The sequence below is a fragment of the Thunnus maccoyii genome, chromosome 11 (genome assembly GCF_910596095.1).
Source record: "Thunnus maccoyii chromosome 11, fThuMac1.1, whole genome shotgun sequence".
NCBI classification, from domain to species: domain Eukaryota; kingdom Metazoa; phylum Chordata; class Actinopteri; order Scombriformes; family Scombridae; genus Thunnus; species Thunnus maccoyii.
The window spans coordinates 24,428,747-24,450,360 of NC_056543.1; the positions used below are offsets into that span (position 1 = coordinate 24,428,747).

Below are 21,614 nucleotides of genomic sequence, written 5' to 3' on the forward strand. Positions count from 1 at the left end.
TATCCGCCCCCGGAGTGAGTAACGTCTGTTCCCTATTAAAGCCAGAAAGCATGACTACATTGTTACAGTAGACAAGGACGTCAACATGCCATGTATGCTCTTCATATTACATAGTAATATCAATCTGTGCTGATTATTTCAATTTCAAACATAGTACCTGTAGTTGACAATGTTGACTACATTACACTGAAATGTCCCAGCAGTGTCTTCTTACCCTGAACCCTGTGACAAATGCTCTCTCTGGAGACAAAAGCCCTTCACACACCCATTAAAACCGTCCTCATCCACTTTCACAATGTTAACATCAGTTGTACACAGAGGCATTTCTGACACCTCACCATGCATTTTTTTTAGTAATAATGATGAACTTCAAACGGTGCATCCATCTGTGTCAACTCTGCTGTACAACTGTTCAAACTTCTGGTCCTGTGAATCAATAACCTCATCGTCTAACTGCGCTATTCTCACTTGCTCTCTCTGTCTATCGTTCTCATCACTTTGTCATTTCGTTGTGAATCAGAGTTACTCTGTGCGTCAGCCCACAGGAGCTCAGCAGCTCCAGGAAAATCACAGTAGTTCCACAGCAGCTATTATGTATCCGGTCCTTTGAGATCCTGGAAGTAGTGTGTTAAGATGTGTCATATGTTAGAGAGAACCTGCTTTGTGTTACACCTCTGCTCCTCACACAATGCCGCACCTTCACTCACTGAAGTGGGGCATATGTCACACAGCTCCTGCTATTAAGGGCAGAGGATGAGCCAAATTACAAGATGATTTATAGAGCCTCCATAAGACACAGGGCAGAAAATCAAGTTGGAGAAAAGCACAGGCTTTACTATCCTTGTGTGATTACTATTTTGAGATGTGATGTGAATTTCCCGGTGTTCCTGGAGAAGAATGGAGCTATCAGGATTGAGCATGTCCTTGGTAAAGCCATTTACTGTATAAACTAGTGAGGTCAGTGAAATTATGGAAGTCCTTGAAATTAATCTGTTATAAGAAGCTTAAAGCAATAGTTCGATAAGTTGGGAAATATTCTTATCGGCTTTCTTGCTGAGAGTTAGATGAGAAGACTGATACCGTACTCGTAGTCAGTCAATATAAGGCTACAGCCAGCCTGTTAGCTTAGCTAAGCATACAGACTAGAAGCAGACGGTAACAAAATCCACCTGCCAACACCTCTAAAGCTCACTTATTAACACCTATCTTGTTTGTTTAATCCATACAAAAACCGAAGTGTAAAATTGTCATGTTGCTGTTTTACAGGGGGTTGTGTCTGACTATTTCTTGGCTGTGAGCCATTCTTTAAAGGAAAAGTTCAACATTTTGGGAAATGCGTTTTAGACATGAGAAGATTGATACCACTCACATGTCTGTACACTATGACTGAAGCCACCACTGCCTGCAGCTGGCTAACTTAGCTCAGCATAAAAACTGGAAACAGGTGGAAACAGTTTTCTTGGCTCTGTCAAAAAGTCACAAAATCTACCTACCAGCACTTCTAAAGCCCATTCATTTACATGTTATATCTGATTTGTTTAATCGATACAAAAACTGAGGTCTAAAAACTACAACTGCTTGTCTATTTCTGGGCTGAGGTCAGAAACTTCCTGGGGTCTCTGCTGTTTGCCTGGAATCTGGTCCTGGTTAAGAATAGTCATTTTTAACATATGGTGAAATAGTGCATGACACAAAATACAAAGTCACTTCAAAGGTGTCCAGACAGTAACATCTATCTTAACTCAAGTTCTACAGTTTCTCACATACAGTAAAATTGTGTTTAAAGTCGTCTTACTGTAATTTCTAGTGTTGTGAGATTAGACATTGATCTCAGTGTCACATTTAAGGGTACAGTCAACATATCACTCATGGCCTAACAAGAAATTTCACTCACCTTAAATGACTCAAAATGACTGAGGACAAGAAAGTTCATAAAACTGACAATTGAGGAACAATTTATTACCCTATCTAAAGTTGTTCCTTCAAATCTGACAAGACTGTGTCAGTTCCCATCCACAAATGGCCAATTTCACCCTTCTGTGTCAAACATAACTCAGAACAGCCACAGAAACAAAGCTGCCATCAGAAACTGTGGCAAGGAAAAAAGTGTGAAACGCTTTCAAGCATTTGTTAGCAGAGGTTCCTCAGTGTGACTGCTTTGATTATGCTTTGTATATGGCATGTAGCCCGCCTAATAAAAAAAACACATAAAACACTCACTAACACATCCGTCTAATTTTGCTAAATCAGCATCATTCACAGTAATCACGTTGTAACTCTCATTCAACCGCATGATGTTCTTCACAGCAACCTGTCACACCGCAGGTAGCAAACTGTGTCTATGACTCACTTCACAAAGCAATCAACTAATCATCGCTCCTCACTCACATTTTACCTGCACTTCATTCTGAGGATATCTGTCTGGCCTTTAACAAGGTTGTAACAAATATAGCAGGTATTCAATCTGCTTTATAAATGTTGTGTATATAAAATTGATAATGTTCTTCAACACCAACATTGAACAAAACAGAAATGGGTTTTTTTTAGCTTGAAATGTTTTAATACATTTTCCAGGAAATGAAAAGTCCATTAGATGGTCTACCAAACAACAATACAGCCTTTTAAAGTGGTTACCAGGGCTACCACAGTTTGTTCGAAACAACAATATTATCTCTAATGTCTTCACTGTACTACTGTAAGTGCAAATGACAGAAAAGGTAGCCTGCTTACACCATTAGCTTGAAACACAAGTGTATCCTCAATGCTTTACTTCTATTTGGAAAGACTGACAATTTCATTGTGTTATTATCTGGTATACAAGCTCATATTGACCTATGAGCTGACAGAAAGTGGATCAGATTAGACAAGTTGGCTTTAAAGACCAGACAGAATAGGTCAAAAACAGGATATCAAGTGACTCTCTAGTAAAACTGAATCCTGTCCTTCAGTCGTGTCTACTGTCTTATGTATCATATCAGATCACATCAACCACTACTGTGTGTGCCTGTGTGTGTGTGTGTGTGTGTGTGTGTTTGATTTGGTGTTCATTTTTAATTGTTGTATTTTTAAACTTTGAACTGCCGTTGTGTATGAAAGTTACTATACAAATAAAGATGACTTGATATGTTTACATACAGAATTACCATTTTAGTTTAAGTTCTTAAAAAGGACAATGACTCAGTTCTCAGAGAGAATGGAGAGAAATTAGACACAGGACATCCCCACAAGTGCCATACAGACTAGAGTAAGAGACATAACATTTCACCACATCAGGGCATTTTAATTTTTATACACAGACACATAAACACACACTTTCACTAACAAACCACCAAATAAGACAAATGAAAAGATGTTATCCATCACAGAATATATGAGAGAACTAAACCATTTCATGGTGCCTCTTCTTCAAGTGGAGTCCCATCAGGCCTAACCTTGAGGGAACAGAGAGCAGCTCGATGTACGGCCTGTGAAACCATCCACCTGCAGGTCCAGTGGCCAGAGTCACCCTCAAAGGCACCCAGCCAGGACCGCATGGGCCATCATCCCTCTCACCACTGCAAACAGGAGCATCTGGGAACTATCTAGAGCATCCTAGGGGATGCTTCATGTAAATTCAGTTGTTTTTTTTTTTAGTTTTTAAAAATCCCTTTACCCTTGTACACCCTACTTCCCTCTCTCTGTATGTATGTATACTGATACAGTACATTCACCTTATCATCTGAGTTGATTTGTATGTAAACTTGATTGTCTCTCAGAAGGAGGTAGAATGGCAGTCAGGGACTTGAATCTCATCACCCCTGCGGGTCATATTTCTCAAGAGCAGGATAGAGACAACGCAAATTAATCCACTGTGGAACTGATGATGTTGCTGTCATTATCACACCCAAAAAAGATGAGAGTGAAACAATGTGTCTTGTTGTCTTGTGACCCACTGCAGTGACACACAGCGCCATCCCTTTCCGATTACTCGCTCACAGCATTTCTGAGGTTTTACATGAGAAGAAAATAATTTTTGACAACCACAAAATTTTGCTTTACATTAATGCCACACTTCCATCCTCTTTCCCTATATTAATTGCAATATAAGGATGAATACACTGTCAGCTGTGGACTCTCAAATATACTGCAGTTTAGCCATTTAGAAACTTACTGCAATGTTTCTGTATGAAACCTAGCAACGTACCACGCTGGTTGGAGGAGGATATTTTTAGCCAACCCTGCTGTTATTCTAATTGTAGGAGTTGTTTGAATCGTACCCATCCCGTTTAATTACAGTGCTTTTCCTTTGTTACCACAAATTAAACTAGTGTGTGTATTGTACACAAATGAATCAAGCAACTTTTAACTGTACAAAAATTCTGGCCCCTTTTTCTTCTTTAAAAGACTTGATTTTTTGGAAAGAACAGAATTGGAGATGTATTGCTCTCATATTGATCTGAGGCCAGAACTGCATGCAGAAAGGACACCAGCAGCAGAATCTAGTTATTAAAATGCACAAGCAATTTCAGATGACACTCTACTCGGCGACGAATAGTGAGCGCACAGTGAAAAGAATATTTTACGCACAGAGATTCATAAATCTGATATGACAGCAAACAACATCTAGACAGATGAAATTTCATCTTATCACAGGGTCATTAAATATGCTGAATGCAAAGGCAGTAGTTGTTAAAAATATATTAACAGCCCCATAATCAACTTGTCAAATACAGTTTATAACAATGTAGATCATGTAAACTTAAGTCTTTTAAAGAAAATGACATTGTCCAAACAAGTACCTTTTATTTATCTATGTCCTTACTTATTCAGAGCTTTTATGATTTTACATAATGTGAGCCACCACAAATCTAAATCCACAGATGCCACAAATCCAAACATTTAAATTGTAGTCTTTTTTTAGTCTAATCGTAGTCTTTAGTGCCAATACAAGATTAGATGGTTGACCATGCCAAAGACTCAAATAAATGATCTCAGGTCGCAGCTTCAGTGTGAGGTCAAGACAGAGCATTAAAGCTTCTGTATACCCACGGAGCAAACAAGAACAATATAGCCTTACACTGCTGAAGCATCTGGATCTGCCTCCTGGCTCTGTCACACACCATAGAGTTGCGTTTTACTTGATACGCTATGAACCATCATCACGTGGATGCCTGGGTGTTCTGTGACCTGTACTGTCAGTTTGCTGTCAATGAGCCGCTGCTGTGCTACTCTGAGGAAGCCACCTACTGACTTCACACATCCACTGCAATTCTGCTCTTTCAGCAAACCTGGATACACTTCGCCGTCTACGTTTACAGCATTCGACGCTTCACGAAACCTACAAAGCTCAAAATATGTAAGTGGGCTCCGATCAAACGTCCGGCTTTATTACTTATGGCAGTTCATGACATAACTTTCTCCTTTAACGTTTACCACCAAATGCCCTCATTAGACCGCCGTCGTTCATCGTGGCTATATGTGCCGTTCAATGACATTTATAAAGTTTCAAGATGACAGCTATGCGGTCATTTGCACGACCATTACTGCTACACATGCAGGCTGCAGGGTGAAACTTACTGTATCTCCATCCCTTCCACTGAGCTAGTTCATTACTTAATTGACTTAATGAAGTATATTCACTCAAAGCCGTGTAGCCATGCTGGGACATGAGAGTGGGAATTAAGGGTAGGCCAGCAGTTGTACTCGACGACCAACCCTAAGGACAATCTACTATAGATGAGACAAAGATCTTGCTGGAAAACAGTAGCACAGCTGAGAGAATATTAACTACTCAGTGACTTTAAAGGCTTAGTGAGACTTTATTGGGAAGTAGTTGTGTAAAAGGGCTAAAAGTGGATGTGTAGTCTTTATATAATACCAAACTGCCATGTATGCACTAAGGAGGTGAGTAGATCTGTTTACAACTTTGACCCAACGTTTTAATTACATCATCTCTCGGTGGTTTATCTTACCCACAGCTTCATGAAGCAAAGTGACAACTTGTTCAGTGCAGATGACTCCAAAGGGAGGAGATGCCTTAACTCGTGTAATGTTTGTGCCATGCACTACCCATTAAGCCACACAGAAACACAGCACTCATGGCATCTGGCCTCTATGTAAAACAATGTGGTCTATACAAAGAAATGTTATATATATGTATCTACAGCTGAGACTAATGCATTACCACTTAGTTTGAGAATGAATACTTACTTGCCCTCTTTCTGTACGTTAAATGAATGTCACAATGTGAGTAAAATTCAAAGGGATGCGGACAGGTTTTAAGGATAATACTGGAGAGAAAGATGAACAACTGCAAACAGAAATAAGTGAAAATGAATCAAAGAAATGAGATGTTTCATACTTTGACGACATATCTACCATGACTCTGAGAAAACACTGAAGGCTGACAAACATGCAACTTCTAAAAGCACTAGCATGAATTTTTAAATCACCTAATAAGTAAGCCATGATGTATCACTTTAAATGCGATGATGCTGGAAAACAAGTCTCTGACATGATTATACCATTACTTTCCAATCTGTACTTCTGCAACAATGGTAGCTTTGATCCGGTTGCAGCTTCCGCTCTTTGTTTAGAATTGTTTATGAAGAAAACTGTTTCCATATAGACTACAAACACAGCTGTGTCAACCTTATATTTTCAGCTATTAAAAATTTTGAAACACATAATGACAGGCACCTATAGACAAACTCTCCACACACATATGACCTCATACTACCAACAGAAGGCAAATATTACAGAAAACACAAGACGCATAAAGAATTGACACTCTCCTCTGAACCTCTTCAGATGGCCTGGTGATGTACGGTGCCAGTCAAAAGTTGGGAGTGTGTCTATGTTGACAAAGACTGACAGTCTTATTGATACAGTCCGGTTGGCTTAGTCTTTCTGTGTTCTCTCAGATATGTTGTGTTACTAAAAATACAGAGCTGGAGCACCATATCTAGGCCTTTGCAGTTCAGGCTTAGTGAGCACTACACTGGAAACACCTGCCTCTGCTGACAGAGGGCCACACAGAGGATTCTCCGTCCTACTACGAAAAGATACTAGAAAATCCTCTGAAGCTGTTCAAGGGACCTCCATAGCTTAAACAAATCTGTTGTTGGATTTATTTGACAATTAATGTTCAATTAGTTGGCATCTTTACAAGCACCCCACTGACACAGTCTGCATATCGGTCTTTACTTCATTTTCCAGTGTTCTACAAGCTCTATTTACTGCATCGGCACCATTCCTGACCATATTGTGCCAGCACCATCAGTTTAAGTGAATTCAATAATGAGCTTCCACAAGTTGGGTTACTCTCACTTTGGAAGCCACATGGCTTCAAATTTCAGACACCTGACAGCAAGTCTCAACTTTGATCCATTGGCTGCATGGTGCTGAGCTTTTTTTTAAAAAATGAGTCGGGAAGCCTACAGCGAAGTCCAACTTTACTTTTAAAGTTATCAAACAAAGAGAAACGTCCTCCCCTCCTCTGAGTAATGTCTTTGTACTCCCTCATGGCAGGGTTGCACAGCTCTGATCAGTCTGATCTCCGACTGTGATTGGCCACCGCAGCGTGACGTCAGGTTGCGTTTCTCCAAAAGTTGACTCTGGATCAACTTTTTCGCTGCAGGCCGGTGCGGTGCCGCTGCAGCCAAAATCCCCACAGCCTGAACATACTATTTCCATTCAAATGAATGGGAGGACTGGCATATTCGCCAAAATGCCTGATTTGGTCTGAATACAGACTTAGTGTCTTGCTGCAGCACTGAGCCTCGGTCAGTTATCACCCTATACTCTACTGTGGTTTGGTCCCAGATTGTGCTTCTCATGTAATCAGCATTTTTAAACGTGTGCACCGATAATTTCATGCAATGCTATCCATTTTTTGCAAAAGATTAATACCAACTAAATTAAACACACACACACACACACACACATACACACATACAAAGGGCTGTTTGACAACACTGAGAAAAGTTTTGGAGACATTTCCTGATTCCTCAGAGTCATTTAACCATACTGACTAAAAGATATTAAGTCTGCTACACTGAATAAAATATGTTCAATTCCAAGTTGTGATGCTGTTTCTGAAACCAAACATAGATGGCAGCCGCAAGTGACGCATCTCCTTGCTAGGAAAAATATGCGTTGGCACAATTTATATATTAAAATATACAATAATAGAAAAAAATATACATAAACATATAGATACAGTATACATATGTATAAATAACTAGATTAACATGAATATGATAATTCATTTTTCTATTTTGTTGTTGTTTCCTGCTACAAGCTACACTTGTCTTAAGAAGGTAGTGGTGATGGTGTTGGGGGGGTTGAATAGGTTAAAAATAGTCTTAATTGTGCAGACCTTTGAGTAATTCTAGTCCTGATGTTTGAAAAGTCTTGGAAGAATTTAGAAATGTCTTCAAATCAGTTGTAAGTGTTGTCAAACAACCTGCAAGGTTTTCAAAGCTTAGCTTGTGTATCTGTCTCAGAGAGAAACAAGCTAGCTCCTCTGTGACTTGAACGTCTAAAATATAGAAATCGAGAGACACGCTGAAGCTAATTGTTTCTGTTCACACCAAACTAGGTTAACCACCGTCCACGATAGCTGATAGTAGACAATGTTTTGACGTTGCTCCTGCAGTGTCAGCAAGGCAAACTGGTCCCGCTACAGTGTGATGATGATATACTGCAGCTGCAGTGTCGAGGAACTGTACTGCTGCTGAGCACATCATCTTCAAACCCTCAGCATGAGGTAACAAGTAGCCCGCACTACATGCTGTCCACCTGGGGCTTTTCTGTCGTACCTACAACAGCCTGTTGAAATAAACATTGTTCATTCTGCAATGTGTTGCATTGTATTAGAAACAGCATATAATTAATGCTGGTAGTGAAGGCATCGGCTTGTGCATTGATTATCCACACACATACTACACACACACACACACAAAAAGTCAAGAATCTCAGTCGAAACGATGTCGACTGCTCAGGTGCAGGATTTGCATCAGTGCAGTGGAGCCCTTCGACATGCACTATTCGCACCTCAGCTGCCCCTGGCTTCTTCAACACTAAATCAACTCAAGTGCTGATATAAAATCATGTTTCCCTATAGACCCGCTTGATGAGTACTGGCCTGCAACAGCCGAGAGATAGACATGAAAGAATAGTCTGTCTCCTCCGGCTGGCTTGCTAAAAAGACATAGCGAGTAGCCCATTTAATCGAGAAGTGGTGTTGCAGAGGGGGGAATGCTGCTGCAGTAAGCCCCGGGATGGAATAATCTGGTTATAGGGAATCACGCTGGACAGAATAACTATGCGTGGATTTGATCCGCTGAAATAACATCTAGCCCGTGTGTGTGAGAGTGTGTGAGAGCGCTATATAAAAAGTTAGGAGATCATGGTGCCGTGGCGATGCGGGGGGGGGGGGGGGGGGGGGGCTTTGTGTGTGTGTGTGTGTGTGTGTGTGTGTGTGTAATGTGCGCTGCGCGTCCCCAAACCTGGGCTCGCCGATAGTAGCTGCACAGAATAAGTTGTTCCTCCCTCCCAGCTCCTCTGCATGATCCACTCGCTGCATAAATGATTGCAGATCTATCACTATTACAACAAACAAACGAATAACGCAGATACACGCACACACACACTCTCCCTCGCTCTCTCACACAAACACACACATACACACACTCACACTCACGCGTGCACGCACGCACAACGCCGGTTCACAACGAAACGGAGGAGTAGGCATAATGGTGATGAGCTTACCACTTGGATTCTTGTTTTTCTTAAGACTCTTGCCACAAAGACACTGCAGCATATGCGTTCCTTTGCTGAAAATGTTCCAAAGAAACCACATTGATTTGGGCGAAGAGCAATCCAGTGGCTTAAACACCCAGATATAGATGAGATCCTTGCGGTTGCATAATAACACAATTGGATCAGTTCTCCAGGACAAGGCTGCCAATTGTATCATAGAAAAATAGGTATATCCAACTCCTATGCGTTTTCATTCACGTGGCAAAATATTCAGTATCTGTCAGACTTCGTAATAACGGTGTGTTTTCTTCTTCTGGCGTATAAAGGATGCCTCCTCAACTAGTCGATAATAGAAAATATACTCTGTAAATTGCATGTGTCGCACCGGGAGGAGACGGGCCGCCAGTAAACAAACAGAACTAACGTGAAAACAGTAAAACACGGTGGATTTCCGAGGAGAAAATCATTGCCTATTAGTTCATCACTCTGAGGAGAGGAGGGTGGATCTGCACAGCATCAAAAGCCAAGGGAGGATGCATCCTATGCACAGACTGCTGCAATGATAGCCCCAACAAAACACCACATTGCCGGATCAAGTCCAATTCGTTTCTGCTATAAACCAGCTTGTTTGGTGAGGTCAGACAACACCAGCCGCAGTTTTCATCTCTTACAGTCCCACACTGCAACGTTTCTGTTGAAGCCAGACTTGGGTTTCTTGGTGTGTGTGTGTGTGTGTGTGTGTGTGTGTGTCCGTGATTCCTGGAGTGTGCGTTTCTTCCCTTTTTGTGGGGTATTTTCCTCAAGCCGTTTTCAGCGCCACGCCACTGGCATCTCCAAAAGTACGGTGCGCCTGTACGAAAACATTTGCATGAATTTCCTTTTAGCGTCGGACCTCTGTTAGAAATAGACGGGGAGGAGGGGTTAAATTGAAAGATTGGCTTTCCATTACGTAAACACGTGGTTTCTGCGCCGTCATATCAGTGATGCTCTCGGAAATCTTTATGATCCGACTCAGACTATTGTCACAAGCCGTATACCGGCTTAAATTCTTGGAAATTACGGTGTGTATGAAGTAGATCGTGTGCGTTTGCGGGGCATTAGTGCACCGCACGTCAAAGAGTCCACATATACATCACTCGTCTTCATTCAATTTCTACTCGATGTGTCATTTCTTTGCTCCCGGCGCCTTAAGTTGTTGCAGCTTTGATGTATGTTAATCGAGTAATTGCGCACACAGGTGTTAAAACTCACCTGCTGTAATATGGTTGATGGGGACGCTTTACGTGAGTGTGTGTGTCAAGCATTGCTAAAGCAGAGCTGCAGCCTATAGGGCACTGCAACAGATCATCTATTACTTCGGCAGGTTGAATGAATTCAATCCAACAATTGCAGCAGAAAATATGTATTCACCATAGAAGTTAATGCAGAAGATTGCAAGGTAGAAAAACGTATGTTTAAAACTATTTGGTCCGCCAGTAAATATATAATTACAGGGTACAAATTTCAAGGGAAAAATTCTGGGTCATTTATTTGACAAAACATTCATGTGTAAAATTGTGTGTTTATGTTTCTGTTCTGTTCATTCATCTCTGAGGACCGAGGGCCAGTAAGTGTTGCTCATGACGACTGTTACCACTGTGTGACTCCATTTCTCCATGGGTTTAAAGGTTTTCCATCACAGACTAAAGGGGGAGGAGAACATTGTTTTCCCTAATCATACCTGCCTTGCTAGGTAGGGGTTGTGTGTGTGTGTGTATGTGTGTGTTTGTGCAAAGGCAAAATTCATTTTTTTCCCACCGAAACCATTTTATATTGGATTTGGCTCCCGTAGTGTTTTTGTCCCTCTGTTGTATGTGTTTTCCGTACTTCAGATCTAATAATCCTGGATCTGTCAGCGTGACTCCCTCTCAGCACAAATGGCAGAAGTCAGTTGGTCTGCCAGTGTTTGAAAGTGGACCCATTAGTTGTTCAGTATTGAGCTCACCCACAGGTGTTGGACACAGTTTGCCAGTAAGTCATCCTCGTTAAGGCTGTCATACAAAGAAAAACAAATAACCAACGTAATGACTGCAAACGACCCATTTAGAACTGATCCTGTGATTTTGAATTTGTGAAGGATGAGTATTGAGTTATTTTACTTACATAGTGATTTGCTGTAAATAAACTTAAGGGAAAAGGTTGATTCATAATGAAACAGTGTTGCATTAGATCACTCATTGATCCATCCATTCTCCAAATTACCTCCAAAACTGGCACGTAACACTTTGATATGTATTACTGCCATGTTATGTTTGCAAAATGTACATCTCACAACTCTTGAGATAATCATTTTTTCATAGTCATGTTTTTTGTGGACAACTGATGACACATTACAGTTGAACTCTGCGTTATTATCAGAAGCTGCTTTTGTCCGATGTAACGTTGAGTGAGTGGAACAGACAAAAAGCCGAGGTTTGTGTAAACAATATTAACCACAGCGCAGGAAGCTTGATGTGAGACTGGAGGGGTTCATTAGTGGGGTTGTGTTGTGTGTTCGTCTCTGAATTACAGCATTAATCCACTTTAATGACCTAGTTCTGTGGCACCCAGGTCTTGTCAGTTGTCTGTGTCCTCAGTCCTCAGGGATGTGGGCCACTTTGAAACAAAATGTTTCCAGATTGACTTTCTTTACACAGCAGCATCATTTTGCTGTGTCACTGTTTAAAAGGCCAACTGTAAAGAATGTCTTATTGATTTTAAGAGGGAGCTGTCAATTCTTCGTTACTGATAGAGTATGCACACGTGTGGCCGCTAAGACTTTTAAATGTGCACACACACTTAACCAGACCACACACATACATACACACACACACACAGCACACCACGTCAGACATACGTAGTTACTTAAGCAATTAAAGATATTTCCATGCGTGTGCTGTATACTTCCACACGTGTCCCGTGAGGTCAAATGGACTCGCTGGAATCAGCACAAGTCGGAGCAGTGCACCGCAGGCTCTCCTGCTTTCTCCCTCCGCAGATGCCTCTCATGTCATCCTCTCTATCGATCCGTCTACCGTAATGTAAAGTATCATCACACCCTGGAGGATATCGTCTGACAATTTTGTCAGGGATCATTAGAATACTTCTTTTTGATTGCCCGGGCTGTGGCCAGCAGGAAGTGGCTCCCCTGTGAGTTTTAACAGCCTCTTTTCTCCTGATGGCGAAAAATAACTTGATTTAAGATGCACTGAGATAAATGGACTGGTTCCAGTTTTACTCATGGTCTCTGTGGCTTTACTGTGCACATTTAAAAGGCTCGCACATGGGGGAGTGTGAAGATTGCATGAATGGGTGTTATTATTTGGAGATATATGGTATACATGGAGGGATTCATAAACGATCTGAAAATATTTAAAGAGGTGTTTGATAACACAGGCTGTTTTGACTATTTTAGGATACAAGTTCTGCACACATACAGTATATTTTTAATTTGGGTGAACTGACCCTTTAAAGTAGTGAGCGCAATCTATGAATGAATGAGCCACATGTGCTACGCTTTGGATTAGACTGAAGATATTCAAATAAAGTGTAAAGAGTTTAAAAGGTTACAGTGAGCATGATGGGCTTTGTTGAAGTAATTCAAGCATTCCTTTCAGTATTAATTGCTAACTTGAAATGATAAATGCCCACACATGACAGCATAAAGTACTCTAATGTGCTCTTTTGAAAGGAGAAGATATTTAAGCCATTTGCCTTTTGCTGTTTGGGGATGAAAATACTGGACAATAATGAACTGAAAGTGATGTCAATTAGCCAGTGAAAACACATTAAGTGCTTCAACTAGTTAATAACAATTTTGGACAACTGAAGATCACTTAACAATAAATCTATTTGGACTATTGATTTCAAAACAGTGTTGTTAATACAGGAGTGTGATTCTATGGATTTGAGGTTAGTTTTGCAATATAATAAAACATTTCTACAGTTCAATCTGTTCAAAACGATTGCATTTGGTTATTCATGTAAAAAGCATTATGTTTCATAATCAGCCTGTTGTAGTTTAATTTAGGAACTTGTGCATTTGTCCAAGTCATGCCCAAGGCTTTCAGAGAATGCTTAGACTGGGACCACATTTATGTCCATGTTCAGTAGCAGAGTTAAAACCATCCGCTCCCCTTCACCCAGCATGCCCACAGCCAAGATGTCTACCAATCAGAGAAGGAGAGTGGGCCGTGTTTGGCACTGCTTAGAGCAAGTGTTCGCTCGCAAATGAACAGCTGCTGTGAACCACTTCATGACCAAAGACTTCATTTAAACATTACACACACTCACATATACATAAACACAAACTGTGCATGTAAACAAATTGTAGCCAGCTTGTGTTCATCACCACTCTTCTCTTTGCCCAGTGAATGCCCTCCTTCAAGTTGTCTGCAACACAGTCGCTTATGTCCAGGCACAGAGTTGAAGGGCCAGAACTACTTTATGTTTGGCACTGTGCTCCAACAGCTTCAATACACTATAAACACCATTAAACAACTTTCTGGGTTGGATTAATTTACAGATATAAATTTTGTCAGAATGGGTAGGTGTATTTGTGTGTGTATACTGCACATGGAATACAAAACACAGGCATGCAGGACAGTTGATATGTTCAGCACATATTAGCATCCAGTTTTGATTTCCTGCTCACTGGTACTCTGCTAATATGCAACACCATATGTGATGTTTAGCGCAGGGCTCCAAAACCTCTCCAGTGCACCCACATTGTGACTAATAGGGCAAAAGACCAATAGAACAAATTGAGAAATCCCACACACATAATAACCAACTGCTCTTTAAAATCCATTGTGACTAACAGTATTCATTATTGCAGACAGATAAGGGCAATGACACTGGGCCAGTGCAAGGGCGCTGGAAGCAGGGGGTCCAAAGGGCCATTGCTGACCCCCGCCGCCCCCCCACACACACACTTTACCCTTCTTCTACATTCTTTTTAAGTCGTGAATCACCGTATCCCCGTAAATGCCCCTATATTGCGAAACTTACAGTAAAAATGCGTTTCAATCATTCCCGTCCACTCTAAGACTTTAGGTAAAATGAACATAAAACGGGAATTTACATTTCAATCCAATCAGACAGGTCCAAAGCACTTCCTTTTTACGTAAAGGCGCTTGATGTGCTCCCAAAGTTTATTTAGGCTATTGTAGGCTATGAATGACATTCTCACAACAACATGTCATGTCGATAATTTGCGAGGGATAAGCAGAAGGAAAGTCATGTTTTTTTCTGATTTATCATTAAATATGGATTTGGGGCATGGATGCTTACAACACAAGGTCGACGTTAACATTCCTATTGCCTGCTTGTTACTCAGCTGCAGAAGTGTTACTGTCCTGTAAACTTGTAGTTTTGGGAAATTAAAGAAAAAAGCTTGTATCTAATCCCATAAACATTAGTTAGCTGCTTTGTGTTTGGAATTATACCACGTCCCTGTGGTGCAAGCAAGCTATAGTTACTCAAAAAGCAAAAGTTTAGTGAGAATCTCCAGTCTATCTACCACTACACATGTGCACAAGCACACACACACACTCCCCTTTCATCTATCTTCATGGTGCACTGTACATGTAAAAGTAGAAATGGTACAAAAACAGTCTTTTAAAAAGTCCGAATAGTAAAATAGTCCCCTGATAATGACTACGTTTACAATTAGGTGACATCTTGTCATTGCTAACAGAACGTCCATCAAAAGCCTCTTTTCACTCCCTTCATATGTTGTACTATTTCTAGGCCTCCGCCTCTCTTACCACCAGACTTCAGGGTCATAGATGGTCGATGTACCTTGTTGAGTTTCAGAATTATTAGGAGCAACTAGAGATGTGACTAACTTTGCATTGATTTCATGTTTTAATGAACCTCTTGGTGCTCGTTTCAACTTGGAAACTGGCATTCTCTGTTCTTATGAGAAGTCTTTTTTTTCCCCTCAATTACCAACCAAAAAAGCTCAGAGATCATCTACGCAGTCTTATTGTCTGTTATGAAATGAGATCTATGAAAACATTTGTCATGAGGGCAAATGGTTGAAATATGGATGAGTATGATGTTATCAGTTTTGTTTTAGACAAGGCAAGAAGTGCCTTCATCGAGTAGTCACTCAAAGTATGAGGAAGGGCCTGTGAGTCAAATGGAGCGGTGAATAAGTGAGTGGATATTAGTAATGAATGCTACTGTGGTCACTCTCATGCCAAGCATCGTTTGGCATTGCCACCACTGCCCTTCCTCTGGCCTTTCTCCCCACGCCCTCTTCTAAACTTTACCCAGAAGCGATGCACACATGTCTTAATGATGCACAGGGCCTAAAATAAAGCCCACTCTCAGATCACGCCCTTTTATAATAATCTCTCAGGGAGTTTCCTGTCCAGAGAGAATTGTCATAATCAACATATTTCCCGCCTTATCATGAAAGCACCCTCCATTTTTAGCCTGGCTGAGCTCTCCACGGCTACTTTACAGTTCAGTTTGACCCCTTTGGTGATTTGAAGAGCTTTATTTTGGATGTGGTTGTCCAAGTTTTCTTTCTCTCATGGCTGTGAGATGCACTCTATATGGTTGTAACAGTGCAGTTACATAGTCGTGCTCATGAGGTTGTACCCAAACGTGCAGCCATGTGCGGTCATGCAATTGATTGGTTCCTGCAGTGCCAACAAGATAATCAATATTTCAACTATTTCAGCCCCTCTTTAGGCGCTGATCTGCCATGTAGTGAACTACTTTGTTCTACTCTTGTACGCTGTATTTATCCTGTACCTGCTCTGCGGATTGTAGAAGTCGTTGTTAAGACAAGGATATAAGATTATCTTGTACTACTTGTACCAGAATAAAATGCAACAAGTACGGGGACAATAATGTGATACTATCAGGTTATTTTAAGTGTCAGACATGAGGTGGATGTTTCCTCATGAACTTCTTTATTCCACACTGGAGGGTGCAGTTTTTTGCACTACCTGACTGGCAGGTTCAGTGACTGTGAATGCAATCAAACTGGCTCATCATTTATATTCAGAGATACAGTACTACACATGTCACTTAGCAGGTTTATTTTTAACCCTTTTATATTGAAAAAGACTTAATTTTGCATATGTTTTTGGATCAATTGTATCTATGGATGAATAATGATATTCTTTAAACTTTCATTGAACTTTGTATCTTAAGTACATTTTATTATAATGACTTAAAGCTGCAGTAATCAATATTTTATATGAGTAACATCTACAGCAGCATGCAGCTACTTTCAGTGGAAAAGCTCTAATAAACCCACTGTACTCTAAACTGCCCCTTACTAAACGGCAGACACACAAAGTTAGCTGGTGAAAGACAGACAGATATTTGCCTCAGTCATTGGACATTGGAGACCAAAACTGAGCTACAAGAAGAGTGAAACCCAATGATTAATAATAATATTCATTGGGTGGCCAGAAACAAGACTCCAAATGAATGTTCATGTAGTTCTGCGTCTGCAGGATGTGTTGGCAGGCAATACTTCGCCTACATGTTAGCCATATCAACATAACAGGCAATAATATGTCAAATGTCTGTAATTTTTAGCTTTATGTGGAGCTCTGCCCCAAGTGACTGAAGGAAAACTGATTAATGTGGCATCACATCCCCTTTATTACACACAGTAGTAGGTGCAGTCATCTTGTGAAAAAGTCACAAATTAATTAATGAAGCTTTTGTTGTTTTGAAATAAAATCACTGTGGACTTGTCAAATTCACATTATCCTTTCCATCACAACATACATTAGCTCCTGAATGCAGCTGTGTTCAGCAGCTAATGCTTAGCCTATATCTCATATTTCTGAGATGCTCACATTCACATTTTCTACTGCATTAACATGCAACAATAAGATGTATACAATGACATAAAAGAAATACACACTGAGTTGCATTATCTGCCTTATGCAAGTTTCCAGTCTCTGAAAGTTCACTATTGTTGCACACATCATCACACTCAACAGTCTACCACATGATTGTATGACCAGTCATTAAAAAGAATATGATTTGTTACAAAGTGGCCAAAAAACAGCCATGTACAATCCATACATTTCACACAGAATAAGCTCTAAAACTGGAGCCTAATATTCTTCACTTTCAAAATACAGTATCCTTAAAAATCATGCACAGTATGGTGTCAAACACAGACTTCCTGAATATCTAATTTGAAGAAGGTTAAATAACCTGCAGAGGAATTGTTTTTACAGTTTTTGAACCAAGATAAAAGGAAGAGGAACATTGCCAGTAACCAAGAAGCTGTGATGTTAAGAGAAGGTGAAGTTGCCAAGGGAAACAGGAAAACATTTATAGTTGTGAACAAACTGAGGTTACATTTAAGAGGACAAATCATACTGTAAATCTGCATTTGTGTTCACTTACTGCAGTCGATTAGTCAGGCATGTTACTGTACTCAGCCCTCACTCCGCTAATTTGTTATCCTCATAACTCATACCACTGTTATGTAACGGCACTGTGGGTCTTTTTTTAACTTGCAAAGACTGCATCTTTCATTATTTATACCATTTCATAGCGCAGATCTATCTGGGATATAGGCCTGTATGGGTTGAGTATAAAAATGGGACAAACTTCCTGCATCCAGGAGGAAGTGCAGCATGTGTGCGCAAAACTGTCATCAAAAGAGCCACTTTTAGAGGGATAAAGCCTATTTCCGAGTCAAAGCATCCATTCCTCTGTAGCTCAGCAGCATTAATGGAGCAGCAGAGCTGAGAGTATAGTGCCTTAGAGTCGTTACCTATTCTAGCATCCATTAGCTGAAAATTGTGTTGACTTTGAAACTACTTTCTATATATCAGGTAAGACAGATTTTCAGATTTTGTTAGGGTTAACCTTTTTGCCACCATGAACCAGGGGAACTGTATAGAGAATAGTTTGGGGGTTTTTTTGCACAAAGAAAGGTGCAGGTGAGGGGAAAAACAAGAGGGGCTGATAACACCCTTACATATGATATGATTAAAGATTATATACATTATACTTTATAACTTTATCATGTAGATAGCGGCGGAACAGGGTCAACTCCAAAAGAAGTAAGAAGTATCCCTTGAGATGTCTCTAATGTCTGTTTCTATATTTAAAAGGTCAAGACAGTGTTTATAATGCCTTCTGCTGGCAAAAGCTTCCTGGTCCATCACTTTAAAAGCCTCTTGATCTGAAAGGTATGAAGTGATACATTTGAGCCAACTAACTGCATACATATGCAGACACAATAAAGGTTTAATTGTTCTGATTTCAACAGTACCTTAGTCTGATGTGACATTAGAATTACCTTGGCTTAACAAAATAATGAAATATAAAAGCTAGAGGTGAAAAACACATATTTTTACTAACAAAACGTCTTGATTGCAGGTGTCTGTTCAGTAATCTTAACAGGTAGGCTGGGAGGCGGTGTGATGCAGCCACCTCTAAACAGGATCCTCTCATGGGACCTGTTACCTTAGTCACTTTCCATCACTCAGATTTAAAAAAAAAAAAAGACTCGATCCTGACCTTGGGGAAATGCACAAAGGCCTCCTGCTGATCTCTCTGTGGTTCTGGCCAAAGGCATCGACTAGAAAAACATGAGCTCTGAGGGAACTCCTGGTATTTGTCTCAATCTGCGGAGACAGGGCGGCCAACAGGAGAGACAGTGGGTGGTACTGTTCAATGGCCATACTGAGGTAAACAGAGCAGCAAATGTGTGAAGTATTATACTATTCTCCTGTAAACAGAGACAACTATATAAATGTACTGCCTAACATAATCCAACACAAATGGTGATGGGGTTACCAAACTAGATGAACTGGATGATCAGAGTGAATGGACTGCATTTATATAGCACTTTTCTAGTCTTACCCAACACTCAAAGCGCTTTACAATACATGCCAACATTCACCTATTCACACACACATTCATACACTGATGGCAGCAATCCCATAGTTGAGTATAACACTGACAAAATGGACAAAAATACACCACACATGTTGGAATTGCATGAGAATAATGCAACAAAATTGCCCGATGTCCTATTTTTAATCACTCCTCCAATAGCAATACATTGTCTCCTTTTTCTTTCTCTGAAGTTGTAGTACTATAAAGAATATACATTACATATGTGCATCTGGGCTTTGATATTAAAGATTGGCTTCATCTGAAAAATATTACACACATCCACACCAGACACACAGTCTCTGTTATGTTGATATGTGAATCAGGTCTTACTGTACTTCCCTCTCCCACAGAGACCTTCCTTCTTAGCATCAATTCCCACAGCAGTGCAATGGAAGATCCACCGGTGAGACTTCCCTGGAACTGGTAGCATCCCCTGCCATTCTGAACAGGACATAAAAACAAGCTTCATTGTCTTAAATGCATCATTATCTCCCATCTCACATGATGGTGGTATATACTACAAAAAAATTACACTTTTCCATATTTGTATTTGCACAACATTGAAATCCAATTAAATGTAATTTTTGACAGTTGTTTTTGGAAGTGGCATTGTAAGTTGAATAGAGATCACCTGTGTGTAATCGAGGTGTGACAAAGGGATTTTTGGTTAAATGATTGAAGGTCCAATAAATAAATGCAGAGGAACACTCTAGACAAACCCACAAGTTAACTGAAAAATACCAGTCAATGGAAAGGATGCAAGATTTCTGATGCACAAAGTCAAGTAAGGTCAATCAGGGAAATGAAAAGAATTTGGCTCAGCTGTAAATCTGCCTAGAGCAGGTCGTACTCAAGACCTGAGTGTTTGTGTGTAAGGCCATAAGTGAGGTCGCCAAGAGAACTGTGGAGATCCTTTTGGTGGCCACAAGGTTCCTTGGCTTAAATGGGAGATGCTGTATATACAACAACTGTGAGAAGTTTGAATTTTCTCCCCGTGTCTGCATGGGTTTCCTCCAGGTGCTCCAGTTTCTTCCCATAGAGCAAAGAAATGCAATTTATGTGAACTAGTGGCTCTTTTGCCCAAAGCTGTAAGTTAAATGTTGTTATGAAAGGTTGCCCAGTGTGTACTGGGAAAGCTTCCAGCACCCTACAACCCGAAGCAGGAATAAATGGACATCTGAGCAAGTGTTTGCCAGAATGCTTTCTGGTCATACTAAAATCTGTTTTGTTTAAATTAAACCCCGCACATCAGCAGAGAGTAACACTGCATTCCCACCATGAAGGCTGGTGGTGGCATAGACTGTAAAAGAATACAAACATAGTCATTGTGACGTCACCCATTGGTTTGTGGACTGCCGTTTTGAAGCCTCAAATTTAGCGATTTGACCGTCGCCATCTTTGATTTTTGGAGCCAGAAGTTACCATATTTGGACGAGAGTATGGAACTGACACTAGCGCTAGCTGCTAGCTTAGTTAGCACTGTGCATTTACAGGCTATGGTTAACTGTGGTAATTCTAATGCTAATTTTCACTGGCGAAAAACGGGCTTAAAGCCATTAAAACAAAATGTACTTACCGGAAACACTGAACACTGAGTGTCTTTTAATACAACCAAATGCTGAACAACACTTTTAAAGGCGACCAAAACGTTACAATTAACTTCATGAACTGAAAACACACTGTGAAATAGCAGCAGCTACGCTCGTACTCTGAGGTTACGCCATGGTTACGTTACGTAATCAACGTTGTCGCCGTGATAGCGAGTTGTCAATCATAACGTAGCCACGCCTTAAAGCATACGCTGCTTTATCATCTATTTTACTCTAAACGGGTCCATAACTTACAAAATGAACATCATACTGTACTGAAGAAGACTTGAAACTAGCGATTGAGACAATAAACTCATTAGGAAAGTGTTTACTGGGGTAATAAATCAAGTGAGAAGTAGGGTC

At 40.4% G+C, this 21,614-nt stretch overlaps 1 protein-coding gene across 4 annotated transcripts in view; it reads right to left on the reverse strand.

Moving 5' to 3' along the window:
- Window positions 1-21,419, reverse strand: part of fgf14 (fibroblast growth factor 14) — a 130,374-nt gene extending 108,955 nt beyond the window's left edge. Inside the window, exons 1-2 of one of the 4 annotated variants that reach the window (XM_042426751.1) lie at window positions 21,239-21,419; window positions 19,993-20,095 (exon numbers count right to left, since the gene is read on the reverse strand). In XM_042426751.1, the coding sequence (XP_042282685.1) occupies window positions 19,993-20,092 (100 nt within the window). In that variant the 5' untranslated portion in view covers window positions 20,093-20,095; window positions 21,239-21,419. Of the gene's footprint in view, window positions 1-19,281; window positions 19,389-19,992; window positions 20,104-21,238 lie in introns of those variants that run through there. The other 3 variants (XM_042426752.1, XM_042426750.1, XM_042426754.1) reach the window with 3 other exon arrangements.
- Window positions 21,420-21,614: the final 195 nt, after the last annotated feature.